General features: G+C 33.6%; 1 protein-coding gene across 1 annotated transcript in view; it reads left to right on the forward strand.

Moving 5' to 3' along the window:
• The window catches only part of LOC140448960 (uncharacterized), a 44,829-nt gene extending 29,826 nt beyond the window's left edge, over positions 1-15,003 (forward strand). The window contains exon 2 of the mRNA XM_072542101.1: positions 14,874-15,003. Coding sequence (XP_072398202.1) covers positions 14,874-15,003 — 130 coding nt within the window. The remainder of the gene's footprint in view (positions 1-14,873) is intronic.
• The last annotated feature ends 5,792 nt before the right edge of the window (positions 15,004-20,795 follow it).

Below are 20,795 nucleotides of genomic sequence, written 5' to 3' on the forward strand. Positions count from 1 at the left end.
AGTGTCGTTTAATAATAATAAAGTTCAAGCAACAATTCCTATATGCATTAACTCGGTAATGATAATTCTGCTCCCCGATACCAGGTAGCAGTCCCGAAAACATTAAAACTGCTACACTCATGCTTCTCATTATCCAACAATTAGCCAGTCCAGAACTATAAGCCTTATTATGGCACTGATATTGCTGTTGCTCCTCATAAGTGAATAGAATATGCGAGGAAGGTTTTGACAATTTAATAGGATTTTGTGTGTTAGAATATTATTTCTCCGAGAAAGTGAAGAATATCTATTTGCTATCCGGATTTAATCCATAAATTAAATAATAGAATGCTCTAAAATAATGCTAGTAGCAGCAAAAAAAAAGCGGTCTAATAGTCATCATCATCATCATCAATCAGCCCTGAGTTGTCCATTGTTGAACATAGGCCTCCTCTAGACTTTTCCATCTGCTTCTGTTCTGCGCCTCTGCTATCCAATTGGTCACGATTCTTTTGAGGTCGTCGGTCCATCGCTTTGGGGGTCTTCCTCGGCTTCGCTTGTCAGCCCGTGGTCTCCACTCAAGCAATTTTTTTGTCCAACTGTTGTCTTTCATTCTTGCAACATGTCCTGCCCATCTCCATTTTTTTTGTAATATGTTCGATAATGTCTTCCACTCCGGTTCGTCTACGAACTGCCCCGTTTCTTATTCTATTGCTTAAGTTTATTCCAAGCATTGATCTCTCCATCTTTCGTTGTGTCCTTCTCAATTTTTGGGCAGATGTTTTTGTGAGAGTTAAGGTTTCTGCTCCGTATGTGAGGACTGGTAGAACGCACTGGTTAAAAGCTTTTCTTTTTAAATGGATCGGTATATTTGTTTTAAATACGTCTCTCATTTTTCCTAATGCAGCCCAACCCAGACTTATTCTTCTGAGTAGCTCGCATGTTTGGTTATCTCGCGTTAACCTTATTTCGTGACCCAAATACACATATTTTTCCACAAGTTCTATGGGCGACTTTTCGATTTCTATTAGCTCATTGGGGACGAGATTGGTCATCATTTTTGTTTTTCCATAGTTTATTTTTAAACCGACTTTCTGGGTTACTTGCTGTAGTTGTTGTAGCATAACTCTGGCTTCTCCTAAGTTGTCTGTTATGAGAACAATATCATCGGCATATCTGAGATGATTGAATATCTTTCCATCGATTCTAATACCCTTTGATTCAAACTCTAGCCTTTTAAATGCGTACTCCATAACTGTTATAAATAGTTTTGGCGACAAGGTATCTCCCTGCCGCATCCCTCTGCCAATTTTTATCTTCTTAGTGCAATGGAGGTTAACGGTTGTTGTCGCATTTTCGTATATATTTCGAATAATATTTGCATACCTGTGATCTATTCTGCATTCTGATAGTGCTTTTAAGATAGCAACTGTTTCGACTGTGTCAAATGCTTTGTGGAAGTCGACAAAGATAAGAGCAAGGGGTCTGTTATATTCGATAGACTTTTCAACTAGAGTTTTAAGGCATTGCAAATGGTCGTTTGTTCCGTGTCCCGCTCGAAATCCTGCCTGTTCTTCTGATTGATAGAAATCGAGTTTTGCTTCTAATCTGTTTGTCAGTATTCGAGTAAAGAGCTTGTATAGGTAGTTAAGCAAACTAATTGGCCTATAGTTTTCGAGATCTGATTTATCCCCTTTTTTGTGGAGGAGGATTGTAACCGAATTTTTCCATTTACTTGGAATGTTTTCACTATGCAGACATAGATTAAAAAGTGTTTGGATTCGGGACATCAAAAGTGGACCTCCTAGTTTAATTGTCTCAATGACTACACCATCTTCCCCCGGAGCTCTATTATTTTTCATATTTTTGAGGGCATGTTGAACCTTACCTCAGCGACTCCAACAATGTCCCAATTGATTTTATCAAGTTCAGATTCCATTTCTATGAATTTTTCTTCTGATAGCAGGGTTCTTGCATTGAAAGTTGCAATTTTTAGAGATATATATCTGTTAGATGGTTTTCTAAAATATGTCAGAATTTTGCCCCCCAGAATCCGTGGGACTGACTGATAGTCTGACTGATAGTCTAACTGATGGTCTAATAGTCACTAATGAGAAAATCAAATAAATGTTCTTTAACATACAAAAGAGAGGATCGAGAGTAGGGCATAACGGAACAATAAAGCCATATAATTTTGAAAGATTGCAGCGTCTTAGATGCCGTAGGTAATGTTGTTACAAAAAAAATAAAAGGGAATATTTAGGTAGCTAACTGATGTTTATGTATATATAACCCTCTTTTAAATCCAGAAGTCTAATTCGAATCTCTAAAATCAGGATATATAAAATAGTGATCAAACCAGTGCTAATGTGTGGATACGTGACGAGAACGTATTAATTAGACCAGGATTGCTAGAAAAGCCATCAGAGGTATTTTCCGACTTACAGAGGTCCGAGTACTAAACAATACCGAACAGAGCTAATTCCAAGGTCAAACACATATATAAAGATAGCAACGTCGTACAAGAAACTAAATCTCAGTGCTAAAGTTGCGCTGGCTTTATCCAAAGACTCTATAATAACTGCATTGCCAAGTTAAATTGGGAGGATGCCCCAAGAGAAAAAATGCCTTTAAGACTTCCACAAATGAAGGAGGAGGTAACATATGGTCAGATTTAGGAATAATGAGACTATCTACCGACCCATTATATTTATCAACACCTGCTATCCTACCTACAATCAATACTTATCTGTTGTGGAATATCAAATCAATTACATGTAATCAAACGAACTAGGCTTAAAAAAATTATCGAAGGAAAGGCACTTCAGAAATATTGACATATATTTTAAAAACGTCATTTACCTGGCTGTATTTTCAATAGGAAAGAGAAGACAAAAAGAAGAAAAGGCAATAGAATCTTGTTCCGTTCTGACTATACGATGACGATGATCTTTATATAACATATAGGGAGAAAGAGAGAATAATGTTTATGTTTAATTTAGAAGTCACTGGTTTTCTCCCTTTTGAATTGGGTATGTATATGTATTACCATAGAAAATAAAAGCAAGAGAACTATAATTATAAAACGAAAAGATTACGAAATGAAAAGATTATATAAATCCCTTATATTTACACAGACTGTTTTACAAAAGGTGAAAGTATGAGCATAAAAGGACAGCTGTTTTACAAACTTAATATTATTAGACGCATTTAGGATCAATTTCACTCAAAATATGATATGCTAAAATATGATCCGACAGGAAAAAGGCAATGACTTTTACAGCTGATTGCCACATAAATATATCAATGTAACCCAAGTATGATGATTTTTGCCACAGCAAATTTAAAGTGTTCCATACTTCCGAAATTGTAGTTGTTGACTTAAATGTTTTTTCTAAATTTATTAAATTGGTCTCTTCTGTTGATTCGCTTGTATTCGGTTTTCATTTCGTTGATTTTAAGTGAAACATTTTTCGTGCACTTTGTTAAAGATGTTTGCGGACCGGAGAGAGTTTCTTATGAGATCCATATCATTAGCATATGCCAGGAGTGCTTTGTACCTTGGCCCGTTAATGGATTACATCTTAAATAGGCGTTATTTCTATTTTACTAAGCTGTTTATTGATTTTTTGACTATTTGAATCAAGAATCTGTAGTTTATTCGACTGTTGAATAAAACAGACTTTCTTGGTGCATATTTTTATCTCTGGATTTTTGTTTGCCGTCTTCTTATTACAACGATTTTGCTGGATATCGACATAGGGAACCTGGTGGTATGTACATGATGTTTCCATAAGCAACGTTCGAAAATTTGTCTTACTGTAAAGTCATGATGATTTTACTAGAAAATATAGTGTTGTTTAATAATAATAAAGTTCAAGCAACAATTACTATATGCATTAACTTGGTACTGATATCTTTGCTCTCTGCTAACAGATGGCAGTCCCGAAAACATTAAAACTCCCCCCCATGAGTGAATAGAATATGCAAGGAAGGTTTTGGCAATTTAATAGGATTTTGTGTGTTAGAATATTATTTTTCCGAGAAAGTGAAGAATATCAATTTGCTATCCGGATTTAATCCATAAATTATTAGAATGCTATAAAATAATGATATTAGCATAAAAAAAACGGTCTAATAGTCAGTAATAAAGCATATAAATGTTCTTTAACATACAAAAGAGATGACGTAGAGTAGGGCATAACGTAACAATAGACCCATATAATTTTAAAGGATTGCAACATTTTAGATATCGTAGATAACTTTCTAACATAAGAAATAAAAGGGAATATTCAGGTAGCTAACTGATGTATATATAACTCTTATAATACTTTTAAACTCAGAGGTCTAATACGACTTTCTTAAATCGGGATATATAAAACAGTGATTAAACCAGTGCTAATGTGTGGATATGTGGCCAGAACGCTAACAAAACAATGTACGTAAAACTCAGGTATTAATTAGATCAGGATTGCTAGAAAAGCCATCAGAAGTATTTTCCGACTTACAAAGGTCCGCGTACTAACCAATACCGAACGGAACTAATGCCAAGGCCAAACACATATATAAAGAAAACAACGTCGTGTAAGAAGCTAAATCTCAATGCTAAAGTTGCGCTGGCTATATCCAAAGGCTCTATAATAACTACATTGCCAAGTTAAATTGGGAGGATGCCCCAAGAGAAAAAATGCCTTTAGGACTTCCACAAATGAAGGGGGAAGGTAACATGAGGTCAGATTTAGGAATAATGAGACTATCTACCGGCCCATCATATTTATCAACACATGCCTGTTCAACTACCTGCTATCCTACCTATAGTCAATACTCATCTGTTGGGGACTATCAAATCAATTACATGTAATCAAACAAACCAGGCTTAAAAAAAGTTGTCTCAGGAAAGGCACTTTTAAAACGTTATTTACGTGACTTATTAAAATTTAAATTTTTAATGAAAAATAAAAGATTAGCCCTTTGTTATGGGGTTCAGAGAAGAACCTTCACGATGTTAATTTTTTAAAATATGATTGGATGTTTTGCATCTACCTTAAGCAATTTATTTTCCTAAACAATATCGTTATAAGAGCTTTCTTTATTCAGTATGTGTTCTTCTTCTATACGGATTTGTAGCTATATGATAATGAGGTTAAAACAATTTTCCTATTATTTTCCTTTCAAATATTCGTAGTTCTTCCTTATCCGTTTTAGTCATTGTCCATGATTAGCATCTATGTATTAAAATAGGTAAAAAGTTTAAATTATGATCTGTATTTCTTTAGTGGCATTATTATTAACCGTGATTATTTATCTAAGATATTTAAAGTGTTCCATATTTACGAAATTGTAGTTGTTAACTTTAATATTTTATCAAGATCTATTAAATTGGTCTCTTCTGTTGATTCGCTTTTATTTCTTCTTAGCTTGACGAATTCTTTTTTTTTTCATTCTGTGAACTACTAGTGGGTTCTTTTTACGGAATTTTTTCATCACGTTTAGGTAATCATCAACGGTATATAAACGTTGTTGAAATTTTAGGGCATTTTCAAAATCTCCAAAATCACTACCATTGGGTAAAAGCTATGACTAGGAAAGTAATAGCGTAATGTAATTTTTTCAATGGTAGGATGAGTTTCCAAAATCATTTTCAGAATCAAAACTATTTTAATGCTGCGGTTTTGGCCGCCACAAGAGTCTGACCACAAAATTACATGTTTTGCAGAAGTAACATTTTCTTCAATGTGTTTCTTAAGACAAATGCCTACGTCCTGGGCTCCCCGACCAGCTTCACCTTCTATCCAAATATAACAATGACCTTTTTTATCCTTGGCGCTATGGATACCAAGGTTGTAAATACATAATTGACGCTTATAATATACAATATTTATTAGAATTCTCGAAAGGGGAAGAGTTTTTCTTTAAATCAAAACAAAAGGTTTCCACTTCTGGTTGATCGTTGCTTATCTTCATGTCTAGCTTTCTTTCTTCTAAGTGCACATTTTTTCTTTTTTTAACGCTTAATTGTTCGTTATCTGCGCAATTTTTAATTTCTAATTCGAAACAATCACATCTACTACAAGTATCTTTTTTCAACTTTTTTCTTTGAAGATTAAATCGTGTTAAAAACATTTTTTTGTAAAACGAAAATTTAACAAGGTCATTGTCTGCTTCTTTAATATACAATTCATACATTTTACTTAATGTTATGTCTTTTGTTAAGTATTCTCTTTCTGTGTTAGCTCTTCTGTAATGCGACTATTATAGAAAAATTTAAGCAATAACTGAAACTACTTCTTAACCTAAACGCCTCAACAAGTTGCCAACGTCACCATTGTTAACGACGTTTATGTACATATGTTGCCAAATATTCGATTTACAATCATTAAAACGCTCGCAAGAGGCGCTTGGTCCAAAACTAATACACAAAATTTAGTCGCTTGCTCTAGTTATGCAAAATTCAAAATCCAAAATAAAAAGAAAGGTACTTAATCTTTTTAAATATATCTGGTTATCCGTTACTAACAGGTTAATGGGATTTATTACGTAGATAGTTTATGCTTTTTTCTATCTTCTTCTTTAAGTTCCATCTTCTATCGAAGGTTGGAAATCATCATGGCTATACGGACTCTGTTGACTGCCGCTCTATAAAGTTCTGCACTACTACATTCAAACCATTCCCTTAAGTTTTTAAGCCAGAATATTCTTCGTCTTCCCACATTTCGCTTTCCTCGGATTTTGCCTTGCATAATAAGTTGTAATAATGCGTATTTTTGCCCTCTCATCACATGTCCTAAGTACTCAAGTTTTCGTCTTTTGATAGTTAATAATATTTCCGCCCCATTTCCTATCATTCTAGTTACTTCCACGTTTAACATTCTTTGAATCCATGATATTCATAGGATTCTTCTGTAACACCAAAATTCAAAGGCGGCCAACTTATTCAGATGGACTTGTTTTAGTGTTCACGCTTCCAAGCCATAAAGAAAAGTAGAGAACACGTAACATCGAAGCATTCTCAGGCTCTAACTTTATATCCCGAAAACAAAGAAACTTTTTAAGTTTAAAAAATAATGCACGTGCTATTTCAATGCGTGTCCTAATTTCTTTTGTTTGGTCTACATCTGATGTTATCCTGTTGTTCCTCTTTTCCACCAGAAAGCGCCATAATCCACAATTTAAGGAAATGGGGCTGGGTCTAGTGATGCATAACGCCGTTCATATAGCAATTTGTTGTCACATGTTTATAGTTTTTCAAAAAATGAACTCCGATTTAAAGATTAAAACGTAAAACAAAATATAAAAACCTACTGAACCGTATTCAGAAAATTTCAGAAAAGAATAACTTTTGTGAAAGATTGTGGGACACAGTCATATTTTAAGATAAAAACTTCAATTCAGAGAGTGGACATTCTTAATAAATGTATAATCTAATATGGAAGCATATTTATGTTTTACAGACTTAGAAAGCACTGAGCACACAAGTATTAATTTTTTATGTACTAGGTCGTAAAATAAGTATACTCAAAACAAATAAATATTATCTACCAAGTATTCTACTCCACTTTATTATCAATGCATCAGATATATTATAAAGATTTCGTCGTAGTTGTAAATTAATAGGAGATAAAACCAAATGTAGAGCATATAGTGAAATCTGAATATCTTAGAATAACTATATCGAGCGGGAACATTATTGATGAGCAAAAGGGAGACCCATCGCTGAGAAAGTGACAAAGCAATTGGCAAAAGCAAAGGGTACTTTGTACTAAAGTACCCATACTCTAAAGCATAAGCAGGTCTTTTCGTACTCTTTTAGTAAGTGATAGATTCGACCGTTACTTGATGGAAATTCATTTTATCTAACAATTAAACAGGTATGCGTTTACACGTCATATTTTGTAACTGAATAAGTTGAGGAGGGGATAACTGTTTGTCTCAAGTTGGTCATTCAGAATTATGTCTGTATTTTTTAATTTGCTAATTTCCATAGATTCTAATATTCATGGAATCTACAGATAGCTTAAGGCCTTTATTATAAATACACTTTTTTAGTAATAAAAATATATAAATAGAACCTAGAATACGCCTGTAAAAGTATGTAACCTTTGATCTCTGGGATAAACCCATCTCCTGAACAATGGTGCCGATATATGTAGGTAAAATTTTCTACACCTATTTTAACCTGTTTATTTCCTCATTATCAATATATTTGAGTTGTAACCGATACCACAAACTCATTTACTTATAGAGACTATATATTGACTATAGTTATTACTATACAAATCTGACTCGAAATATCGTCTTAAAATAACAGTAACAGAAAAGTGAAAGATTAGTCATTTTTTATGAAGTTTGAAGTAAAAGCGTTCACGAAAATTGAAGTACTAATAAGACCACCGCAATCGGGCGTACCCTGGGTAATGTTCAATTCACACTTAAATCACCCGTTCAATATGTTTTTTGTCAAATCGGTCCTTTAGACACAGTTTTATACTCCAAAGAGTATATCTAGAGATAAAGACACTCCACTTTACATATGCGCTTAACAAAATGCAGGAAGCACATAGATGGCCAATCCTATGGTATTTGGTATTAAGCTAATCGCTGAAAATTACATATTAAATGCAGGCAAAGAAGCAAAGAAAAACTTATAATGAGAGAAAACAAAACCAGTCAGCTGAGAGAACCTTTCAACGATGTTGAGCTTGGATCCGCTATCCACGTATATAATGAACAATATACGGCTCCTGGCTGAGGATCTGAGCACAAAACTAACTATAAAATTTGAACTAAAAATACAACAATGGCTAATATCCAAAGTCTTTAGACAAGCAAAGCAAAGACAAAGTTGTTGCCTTGCTTAAACCTGGCAAAAACTCCAACGACCACAAAAGCTATCGGCCAATATATCTATTTATTTTGTCAGCTATACAGAATACTTCTGTACATGATCCTTAATATAAACCGATAATAGAAGAAAAACTCAAATTAAAAGACAAAAGTGGCTATATATGACAGGTTAGATCCTATATGTCACAAATACTAAATCTTGCCCAACACAGCGAAAAGAAGTACGAAAAATATCAGGTATGAGGAGTGGTATTTGTTAATCTAAATGCCGCTTATAAATAGTTATTTAAATAACTTATAAAATATTTAGTTATAAATTAGTCAGCCAAATTCAGGGAATATTAAGACTCACATCGATACATAAGCTCTACAATATCGTAGCTATCAATCCACCTAATATCCGAAGATAAGTAGCTAGAGAGCAAAAAAAAGAAAGTCCAGATTCGTGACATCCACTTCACGAATACCAGCCCATTTCATGACTAGAATCAAGGAAAAACTGGCTATATCAACACATCTGCAAGATATACAAACAAAAATAAGCTGCTCCTCGCCATCTGATCCCTCGAACGGAACTTCCTTATGGTAGTTATCATCCTTAAATCTGCCAGGAGGACTCTTGCCTGCAAACACCGGTTAACTTGTGTGCATGTGGGGTGGTACAAGACTTATCACACTTTCTTAGTTAACTTTACCGTTCAAATCGCTCTTTTTGAAGGGACAAGGTTTATTTATGTGAACTGAACACGTAAAGTACAGTCAGTAAGCTATTACTTATAAAGATCATTGCAAATTTGACACTAACTCCACTTATATTGAATACATATTACCCTTAAATACGGGATAAAACATTCAGAAATATGTAATATTGGTGAAGTGGTATAATTCATGTTAGAAAAATTAATCATTCTTCCCTTTTTTGTGCACTACTACCCATTTTAACAAAAAAATATCTACTCGTATTTTAGCACTTAAATATTTATTTTGAGATAACCTTCTATCCAGAAGGTTAATAAAAAATAGAATAATAAGAAATAGAATCCAGAAAAATATAAAATAATAAAATAGAAGAAATAAAATAATAAAAAAGCTGTATATAAGATATCATGAAACAATGGATGAAATAAAAGAAGTTCTTATTAACCGGATTCTTAAATAAAACGTATAAAGACACACTCACGTTAACAAAATACATTAGGAAATTTTCGCATATGAAAAAACACATCCAACTTGGTAATGAAATCCTTTTGTATCTATAAATCTATTTTTAGAAAAGCACGTACCTACCTACGTATATATATATATATATATATATATATATATATATATATATATATATATATATATATATATATATATATATATATATATATATATATATATATGTATATATATATATATATATATATATATATATATATATATATATGTATATATATATATATATATATATATATATATATATGTATGTATATATATATATATATATATATATATATATATATATATATATATATGTATATATATATATATATATATATATATGTATATATATATATATATATATATATATATATATATATATATATATATATACATACATATATATATATATATATATATATATATATATATATATATATATATATATATATATATATATATATATATATATATATATACATACATATATATATACACTCGCGATCATAAAATCCGGGTCACCTTAAAAATTTCAAGTTTATTGAATATTTTTGCCTCTGGTGCAGTAATAACCTTTTTTTAGGCTAATGTATTTTTTATTTGCCATTAATGTTTGTTTTGAAAGAAAAAAACAACGGTTTTTATTGTTTTTATTAAAAAATCAGAAAACAAACCAAATTGTTGATAAAACAGACATACGAAAAAAAATTGAAAATACAGAACGTGGTGAAACATCAGTGAAATTTCAGTGACTAAAATCGTGAATTGCCTCCCCTTGCTCTAATAACCTCTTGCAAACGACAGGGCATACTCTCAATTTTTCTCCGGATTACATGTTGTGGTAAGTGATTCCACTCTCTCACTAACAGATCTCTAAGCTCCTTTGCGTTGTTAGGAGGTGGTGTATGGGTTTGAATACGTTTTTTCAAATTGTTCCAGAGATGTTCGATGGGATTCAGGTCCGGAGACCTAGCTGGCCGGGGTAACCTCGCAATTCCAACCCGTCTAATATTGCATGCTGATCCTGGCAACGTGCGGTCGCGCATTGTCCTGCATAAAAACGGCGTCTTCTCCAAGTCTCGCCATGGTGGGCATAAAATGTTCTTCCACAATCTCCGTAATGTACCTTCGTGCAGTTAAGGACCCATTTTCAATGAAGGGTAATTCTGTGCGGAAATCGGAAGATACACCTCCCCAAGCCATGGACGAGCCTCCACCAAATCACATTCTTGGAGCAATGCAAGCTTGTGAAAATCGTTCACCGGTTCTCCTCCAAACTCTTACACGTCCATCGGATCCAGTTAGGCAGAAACGGGATTCATCTGAGAATAACACTTTGCTCCAATCAGTAATTCTCCAATGCGCGTATTGTCGAGCAAAAGCTAGTCGTACAACTCGATGCGCCCGGCGAAGTGGCGGTCCTGTAGCCATTACCCGAGAAGATAGTCCAGAAGAACAAAGTCTTCTCCTGACTGTTGCAACGCTAACATTGCAATTTCGTACTTCCTGTAGACGATTTCGATGCACAACCGCAGTTGAGATCCGGTTTCGTAAAGCCTGAAACATAAGTAAACGGTCATCTCGTACCGTGGTCGTTCTTCTTCGTCCAGATTCAGGTCGTCTGGTTAGCAAACCCGTCTCCTGAAAGCGTTGAAGCACTCGTTGAACCGTAGAAAGGCTTACGCCAACAGTTCTTGCGACTTGCCGTTGAGTATGACCGTCTTCCACAAGCGCAACAATACGTGCTGTTTCAACAACAGTCAAAGGCATTTTTGGCAAAAAATAAACAATAATAAACACTAATAATGGCACTAATACACACTAATGGTTGCAATAATAAACGTTTATTTGTTGCGTTTGAACAGAAAGTCGAAGCACAAATGAGACATTTAAAACAAGCGGCAGTTACAGGTACCGTTTATTTTGGGAAGTGTATAGTTTTCCGCGAAATTGGCATTATTGGAATTCTTTGTTACAAAGGAAACCACTAAGGGGACAACAATTCTCGGAAACATGCATTAGTTTGTATTTGTGTTATTATTATTTACGATAAAGCTCGTTAAAAATGAAATAACGGTGATTTTCAAGGTGACCCGGATTTTATGATCGCGAGTGTATATATATATATATATATATATATATATATATATATATATATACATATATATATATATATATATATTATTATATATATATACATATATATATATATATATATATATATATATATTTATATATATATTTATATATATATATATATATTTATATATATATATATATATTTATATATATATATATATATATATATATATATATATATATATATATATATATATATATATATATATATATATATATATATATATGAACTTTGTAGTACTTGCAAGATAACCTCAAATTCGCTCCATTTCTAACTTGGCTGCACACCGTACTGAAGACAACCAAAAATACGTATACATATACGGTTGCCTTCCATCTTATACACATATTTTATTATATTGCGGTTACACATATCTTATACACATATTTTAATATACCATGCGGTCCATATGTATCGAATAAATTCATTTTTAGCGTTATTATGTACTATCTGAAAAAAAAACCTGAAACAGGTCGATTTTTATTCTTAAATTGACAATTTACAATATTACAATATTATCCCCTTGCAGCACCCCATTTGAATTATAATTACCCTTTTTAGGCACCTTTTTAGAAGGGGATTTTAGTCATCTGTTCAGCAATATAAAGTTTTTTGAGTTTGTGCAATCATAAATGAGAAAATAGATTTTTACAATTATATGATTTGTTCAACTTGACCACCATTATTCACTTCTTAACAATAACCGAGGCGATTTTGGAATTCTCGTACAACATTTTGTATGACCTCGAGGGTTATTTTGTTAGTTTCTTCCGTTATCCTAACTTTTAAATCAGCAATATTGCCTGATCAATTAAAATATACTTTAGAAAAAATCAGGTATTTTCATATCTGTTCTGCTAAACATTAGGGAAAAAACTTTAAAGATAATAAAATATTAGTCAAAAAGCCAAATAAACAATTGATAGGAATCTAGTAGGCTGCTGTCATTTAGATATTTAAAGTTACTAAAAGACGTCAGTATAATATTTGTGCGCGTATTAAATTTAATTATGGCTCATTTGTCCGAGACTCAAAGAATAGACATTTTAATTATGATTGGTTTTGTTAATAAAACAAGAACTCAAAAGGAGGTTTGTGAAAATGTTTAATAATAAATATCCTGGTCAATAAGTTTCGCAGTCTACAGTTAGAAAACTTGAAAAGAAGTTTCCATTGAAAAACCAGGTAGAAATGTTAAATTTACTGATGAAAAAAAGTTAGATGTACTTCTAGAGATTGAGGAAAATCCGCATAAGACAACTCGAAAACTGGCCGCCGTCAATGAAGTAAGAAAATTATCTATTTTGAGAGTTTTACATAAAGAAAAATACCACTCTTACAAAGTTCAGTTAATTTAGGAGTTGAATGAGGATGATTCCGATAGAAGGCAAGAATTCTGTGAAATGACGATGGACAGAATAAACGCAGATTTGCAGTTCATAAACAAAATAGTTTTTTCTGATGAAGCGACGTTTCATTTAAACGAAACGGTTAACAAACTCCGACAAAATCCTCACTGGGTGTGTGAGACTCACTCAATATCCTAAAAAAAATTAAAATTTGGGCTGGTATCATTAACAATAAAATTATTGGTCCTTATTTTTTTGAGGGCACAGGTGATGGTGAGTTTATCTAGATTTTTTGATTAACTTTTTAGTGCTTACATTACGAAGATTTTTTCCTGATGTCAATCTCCAAATGAGATAGATCGATCTATTTACTACCACCAACACAGAGCTCTTCCGCACTTTGCACGTATGGTTTGAAATTATTTAAACGAGGTTTTTCCCAATAGGTGGATTGGAAGACGTGAAACGATCGAATGGCCGGCTAGATCCCCGATTTGACTCCCCTCGATTACTTCTTATGGTGTTATTTAAATTCTAAAATATATTTCAATAGACCAAACAGTATTGCTGATTTAAAAGTTACGATAATGGAAGAAGTTAACAAAATAACCCCTGAAGTGGTTCAGGGGTTATCAAAATGTGCAAGAATTCCAAAATCGCCTCGGCTATTGTCAAGAAGTGAATGGTGGTCATTTTGCATTATCAAAATTTTACATCTTAAAAATCAATTTTCTTAGTTATGATTTCACCAAACTTAAAAAACTTTATATTTCTGAACAGAAGACTAAAATCCCTTTCTAACAAGGTGCTACACAACCCCCTTTGTTATTTAAAATTTTTGACGGGGTGCTTATAATTCAAAGGGGGTGCTGGAAGGGGATAATATTTTCATACTGTAAATTGTCAATTTAAGAATAAAAATCGACCTGTTTCAGATTTTTTTCAGATAGTACATAATAACGTCAAAAATGAATTTATTCCATACATATGGACCGCATGGTATACGGTTGCCTTCCATCTTATACACATATTTTATTATATTTTTTTCCTTTGTTGCGAGCTATGCCGATACCTTTTACCTTTATTCTCAACTCGCATTAACCTTTTTGTTTATATATATATATATATATATATATATATATATATATATATATATATATATATATATATATATATATATATATATATCAACAATCGGTCCGTAGGAAATAAAACTCTTTAAGGGGTAACTCATTTACAGGTTGATGTAAGTGATAATAAAACACATTGCTTGATGTGGTGTATTCAGATGAAAAATAAAACAATAGACATTATTAAAACTACATTATACAGATACACACATGTTGATTGCTATGTAGACAATATGACAATGCCAATGAAAATGGCAGACAACCGTTAGCAGCATCCTACGTCACAATGGTTGACAGGGTTGCCAAGTATAATCTTGTTACATCCTCCCCCTTTGGATCAGACGTAGAAGATGACTGATACAAAACATGTATGGTTGTTGATTATTGGCGAGGGCTTGGGACAAACCTCGGGCATCATTCATGGGCGTCTTGGTAACGCTTAGGACAGTGCTTGGAACGCCTGGGTCTCTGCATAGAACCATTACTATTTGCAGGCAAAGAGGTACTTCTGGGGTCACGGGTTGTGGTTTCAGGTACACCAGAACTTGCGGATTGCTGCGTTGGCTTTAGGTGTCGTTTTGGGATAGCCCCTTTGGCTTCATCTGGAACACCTTTGTGCAACGTGTTTGAAGGTCGTCCTCTACTACGTAACTCATGTAGAGGTGTTATAGGCGAATTGGAATCATCCTCCACAAAAGGATATAGAGCAGATACATGGTACTTTCCAATTGCTATATCCGGGTGCATTACAGTTGCTAACTAGTACGAAGTAGGAGAAAGTTGGTTGAGGATAAGGTATGGGCCATCGCGACGCGGCGTAAATTTGGAAGACAGTCCTGCATCACTCTTACTAAGGATGTGACTCTTTACGAGAACTTTCTGTCCTTTGTTAAATACAACGGTTTCGCGAAAGTGTTTATCTACGTACAGTTTCGAAGCTTTTTGGCGTAACTCATTATTCTCACGCGCACTTAGTAAAATGTCTGTATGACTGCGCAAGTACGGCGTTATCTCAGGAATAACCGTTTCACTCGCGATAATAGCTCGTAAGTCTTTATGCACATCTGTGGGCGTACGTAGCTCACATGCAAAGTTCAAATACGCCGGGGAATAACCGGTAGCTAAATTTGGTACCGTATTCATGGAAAAACTAATACTGGGTAGCACTTCATCCCATTTAGTATGGTCCCCACTAATAAGTTGCACTAATATAGAAATCTGAATCTTTAGATCGCGATTTTTACGTTCCTCCGGATTTGAGGCAGTATGTAAACAGCTGCATTATTTTACTAACGAACTGGGGTGCGTTGTCACTTATTCTACGAGGGGTGCCGTATCGTAAACATATTTCGCTTATTAGTACCTTTGTGCACTCCTCCGCAGTAGCTTGTTTTAACGGGAATATTTCTATCCATTTCGTGGAAATATCTTCCACTGCGAAAATCCATCTGTTTCCTTTTTCAGTTACAGGTAGTGGACCCACTAAATCAATTGCAACGCATTCAAAGCGTTGTGCCAATACAGGTGTCTGGATCAGACCTGCTGGTTTCAGATTCAAAGGTTTATACCTTTGGTAGTCGATGCATTTCTTTATATGCTTTATGACATCTCGCCTAATAGTAGGCCAGTAGTAACGAAGAGCAATTCTTTGAATTATCTTTTCAACACCATAATGTCCTGCGATGGGCATATCATGGCACTCTTTCAAAATATCGGCTATTTTACTTTAAGGCACTACTAACTGAGCGTCTTCACATTCAAGGTCTTGATTATATCGTTACAAGACATTCATGACATAAGCGCGATCAGTATATCGGGTGATGTCTACTAATTCAGGTTCTTCCGATTCAAGGCAATCAATAATTATTTTAAGCTGTGAGTCAGTGAACTGTTCCTCTCTAAGTTTCTTATTACTCATCGTTGGTACATCCATTGCGCTAGTACAGAGGTCACAAATATCTTTCTTGTCTGGACCACAGATAGGCCTTGATAACATATCGGCGATACGATTCGTTCGTCCGGGAACATATTCAATTCGTAGGTCATAACTTTGCACTTCCAATGACCATCTAGCAAGGCGGCCAGTAGGAGATTTTAGTGACATCAACCATCTCAGTGGTTGATGATCTGTTTTGACAATAATAGGCGAACTTTTTATGTAACCCCGGAATTTATTAATTGCATATACTACAGCTAAAACTTCTCGCTCTGTCGTACTATAGTTACGTTCAGTGGCTGTGAGTAAGCGACTTGCATACTCTATCGGCTTTTCATTTTCTTCCTCCCCCTGGAGGAGACATGCGCCAAGTGCATATGAACTGGCGTCTGTTTTTATTATAAAAGAGTTTGTAAAAGTTGCTTGTTGCAGAATTGGAGCTTGCGTAGCAATCTTTTAAGAGTTTTATAAGCCTGGTTTTGTGCCGGTCCCCAAACAAATGCTACATTCTTCTTAGTTAAGTCTGAAAGAGGTTTGGATATACCTGCGAAGTTTGGCACAAAACGTCGAAACCAACTACAAGTTTGTAAAAATGATAAAACATGTTTAACATTGCGTGGTATAGGCATGTCAGCAATTGCTGATATCTTCCCAGGATCAGGAGCGATCCCATTGGGCGTCAGAAGGTGCCCTAAATACTTGACAGAAGAGCGCACAAAAGTACATTTCGCCCTATTTACACACAATTTAAATACTTGCAATCTTTAAAACACATTAGTTAGATCGTTGATATGATTTTCAAACGAACTAGATAGAATAATAATATCATCTAAATATGCCAAAATAGTGACACTTGATAATCCGCTACGAAAACGATCAATAAGCCTTTGAAAAGTAGCAGGCGCGTTTCGGAGACCAAAAGGCATACAATTAAATCTAAAAATACCAACAGGAGTAATAAAAGAAGTTTTATCTCGATCTGATGGACGAACACTTATTTGATGATAACCACTTTTCAAATCTAGTGTTGTCATAAATAGTGTCTGTGTTGAAGCATGCAACAGATCGTTTATCCTCGGCAGAGGATACCTATCTAGTACAGTTATTTCGTTGAGGCGTCTGTAATCGACGCACATGCGAAAAGTACCGTCTTTTTTAGGAACGAGCACAGTAGGTGCAGCATAAGCTGAGTCGGATTCATCAATGATTTCCATTTCCAATAAATGATGGATTTCATTATTGAGTATTTCAGCTTTTTGAGGAGTTGTCCTATAAGGAGGCACAGCGATTGGAATATCACTGGTTAAATTAATACAATGTTCAGCAAATGGTGTAGGTTCATTATGTTCCATAAAAACACCACTGTACTGATTTATCAAGCATTGTAAGGTATTACGATCAGAAGTATTTAACTGTGAGGCTTCGTCCTGTCGTAAAGTGAGTTCAAGAAGGTTAATTGAAGCATTGGAGGAGTTAGGTTCTCGGAATAATTTATGTTGAACATTAGGAGAATCAGCTAATGAGAATTTCATTTGAGGGATATTAATAATAATATCAGCATTTTTTAAGAAGTCTATGCCAAGAAGAGTTTTAGCTGATGTGTGCTCAGGAAATACAAAATAGGAGAACCAAACATTCAAAAATATGAGCTGTTACTGTGCGGCTTACGCCGTCAGCAAGCACTAAACTCATTTCCTTGGAAACAGTGTAGACCTGTATTTACAAAATGATTGTATAGCTTAATTCCAGCTATAGTACATTTTGCTCCAGTATCAACACATGCGCAACCACTCAAACTTAAGACACCTATTGGTAAGAGGGGGCGATTATTCAAATTTTTAGTTTCTGCTAAAAGAAACTCTACAGAAGAGGCTGCTTCTGTAGTAATAGGATTTACAGAAATTTTACAGTTAGGACAATTAGTGCGAACATAACCAGGAGTATTGCAACCATAACAAACTACACTGGAAGAACGTTGAGGAGGTACATTTGAATTGCTAGGATTCGTATTTAGACGACTAGGAGGTACATACGTGCTAACTGAATCATTAGAATTAGATTGCTTAGTCTTTTGACTAATATTGTTAAATTTTCTGCATTTTGACTAAATATGGCCAAAATGTTTACAAAACGTACACTTTGATTTGAATTTTATTTTGCAAGGGTCCTTTTCTGGATTTGATTGAGGTTTTTATCGACGATCAGAGTCAGTAGCAACTAAACCTTCCTTTAAAGATGCTTCGATTTCTCGAGATTCCATTAAAAGTTCCTTAAAGTTTTGAAATTTATTTCTTGGTAGCCTTTTTCGTAATTTGTAATTCGTAATAAAACCATAAACCTCTTCAGTTAGGGTGTAACGAGTCCGTCACTTCAATAATTCTTTATTCACTTTAAATAAAATTTTTAAATCCATATCCTCTTAATAATTTCCTTAATTCTTAAATTTTAAGTTGGTAGTCAACAGAGACACCAAGCGTCTATATTTGCAATCATAGTTTAGCTAACTCAAAACAAGTGCTGATTGCTCACTTATGCTTCGACGTTCGGTAGAGACACTTGGGTTTAGAGGTAGGGGCCAGAGAACAAAAGGTTTTTATTTAGAATATTAAAATTTTTTTTAAGAAGAAGTTGCAGGAAGTTTTGGTTAGGTTTTTTTTGTGTCCTGTTGGTTTATAACCACTCTGAGCCGGTAAGTTTATCCAATTATCAATAAAATGAAAATATAAAAACCATCAGCCATTTTTGAGATCCTCCAGTATTGTCATTTTTCATTTGATTCGATATATTTATCTGAAATGTTTCCCATCATTTCATTAAGAAAATTCAACATGTAAATCGAAGGTGTTATTGATATAAAATTATATGTATTTTAATTTTACTTCCCGGCCCTAAAAAACATAATTATCTATATTTAAAACAATTTATTATCTATTAAGAGTATCGATAAAAATATTTTGTCGTATACCGTTCATTATATTATAAAATATATTATTATCCATATCATGCTTTTCGTTAAAATTGTCGATATAATTAATCCATTTTACTTAAAATACGGTCAAGCCATACGAAGGTCACATCATTTACAAAATCATTAAGTTTTTGCTTCCACACTTCATAAGTAACCTTTATAAAACCTTTCAAGGTTCATAAACCTTTTTTTTTCATACTCGGTATCAAGAGTAAGAAAGAACTCTAAAACAAATGTTTTTTTAGCCTACCTCTGGGAGTCAAGTAGAAGTCGAGGGAAGAATGTTTGATTTTGTTTTTTTTGGATGTTTTAAGAAGAATTTTTAAGTTAATACCTGGTCGGAACTACACCTGGTTCCAGAGTTGATTTTTTTTTGGACGTGGCTGTTCCCTAGAGGTTTAAATCTGGCCTTGTTATTCTCGGACAATTTGAGAAAGCAGCGAGAAGTATCTTCCTCCTTCAGAATATAAAATCTCGTAATCCTGTATTAAGTTTATTAGTTTTAATCTTTTTTATATTTTTTTTTACTTTAAATCATACTATTTTAAAATAATAATAAAAAACCATCAGTTTTTTTTTCTAAAATAATATTTAATCATATTTAGGGACTAAGTAGGTTAAGGTTTTAAATCCTCCCGTTTAACTCATTTGTACGATTTCTTGTCTGCACGTTTAATCTGAGAGTTATTTTTTTTTGATAATTTATTATTATTATATATTTAAACCTTTGGACATCTATCCCTTCAGGATAGTGTCCTTATTACTTGTTAAGACATTTAATTGAAAGCCGAAATACAGAGTTACATCTCTAGTAGGCAAGTAAATTACCTTTTTAGGTATAGTCATTAAATTTGTTCCTATATTTTATTATTTGTAAATTCAGTTTATCAAGGATCAGTTGTGTGTAACCAGGGTATTTTTCTTTGTATGTAAGTAACTAGATTAACTGTACATAATTGGTGGTGGGTAGCTATAAAAAAAATTATATTGTATATACTTGGATAGGGATTAAAATTTGTGGTGAATACTAAATATTTTAATTAATACCTGTTTCCCGTTTATTGCAGCAAACAGCTTTACAAGATACCTTGGAAGGTATATGTTAATACTTTCCTGGCGCCAAATCATATCTTAGAGCAACTTACATAATTTACCACTTTCATTTACTTAATTTCTATTTTTTTTTAAGTATCCTGTCCTTCTTATTCTCACTTTACGGTCTATGTAGGGCATGCAAATTGGCCGA

Source organism: Diabrotica undecimpunctata, chromosome 8, assembly GCF_040954645.1.
Source record: "Diabrotica undecimpunctata isolate CICGRU chromosome 8, icDiaUnde3, whole genome shotgun sequence".
Lineage (NCBI taxonomy): Eukaryota > Metazoa > Arthropoda > Insecta > Coleoptera > Chrysomelidae > Diabrotica > Diabrotica undecimpunctata.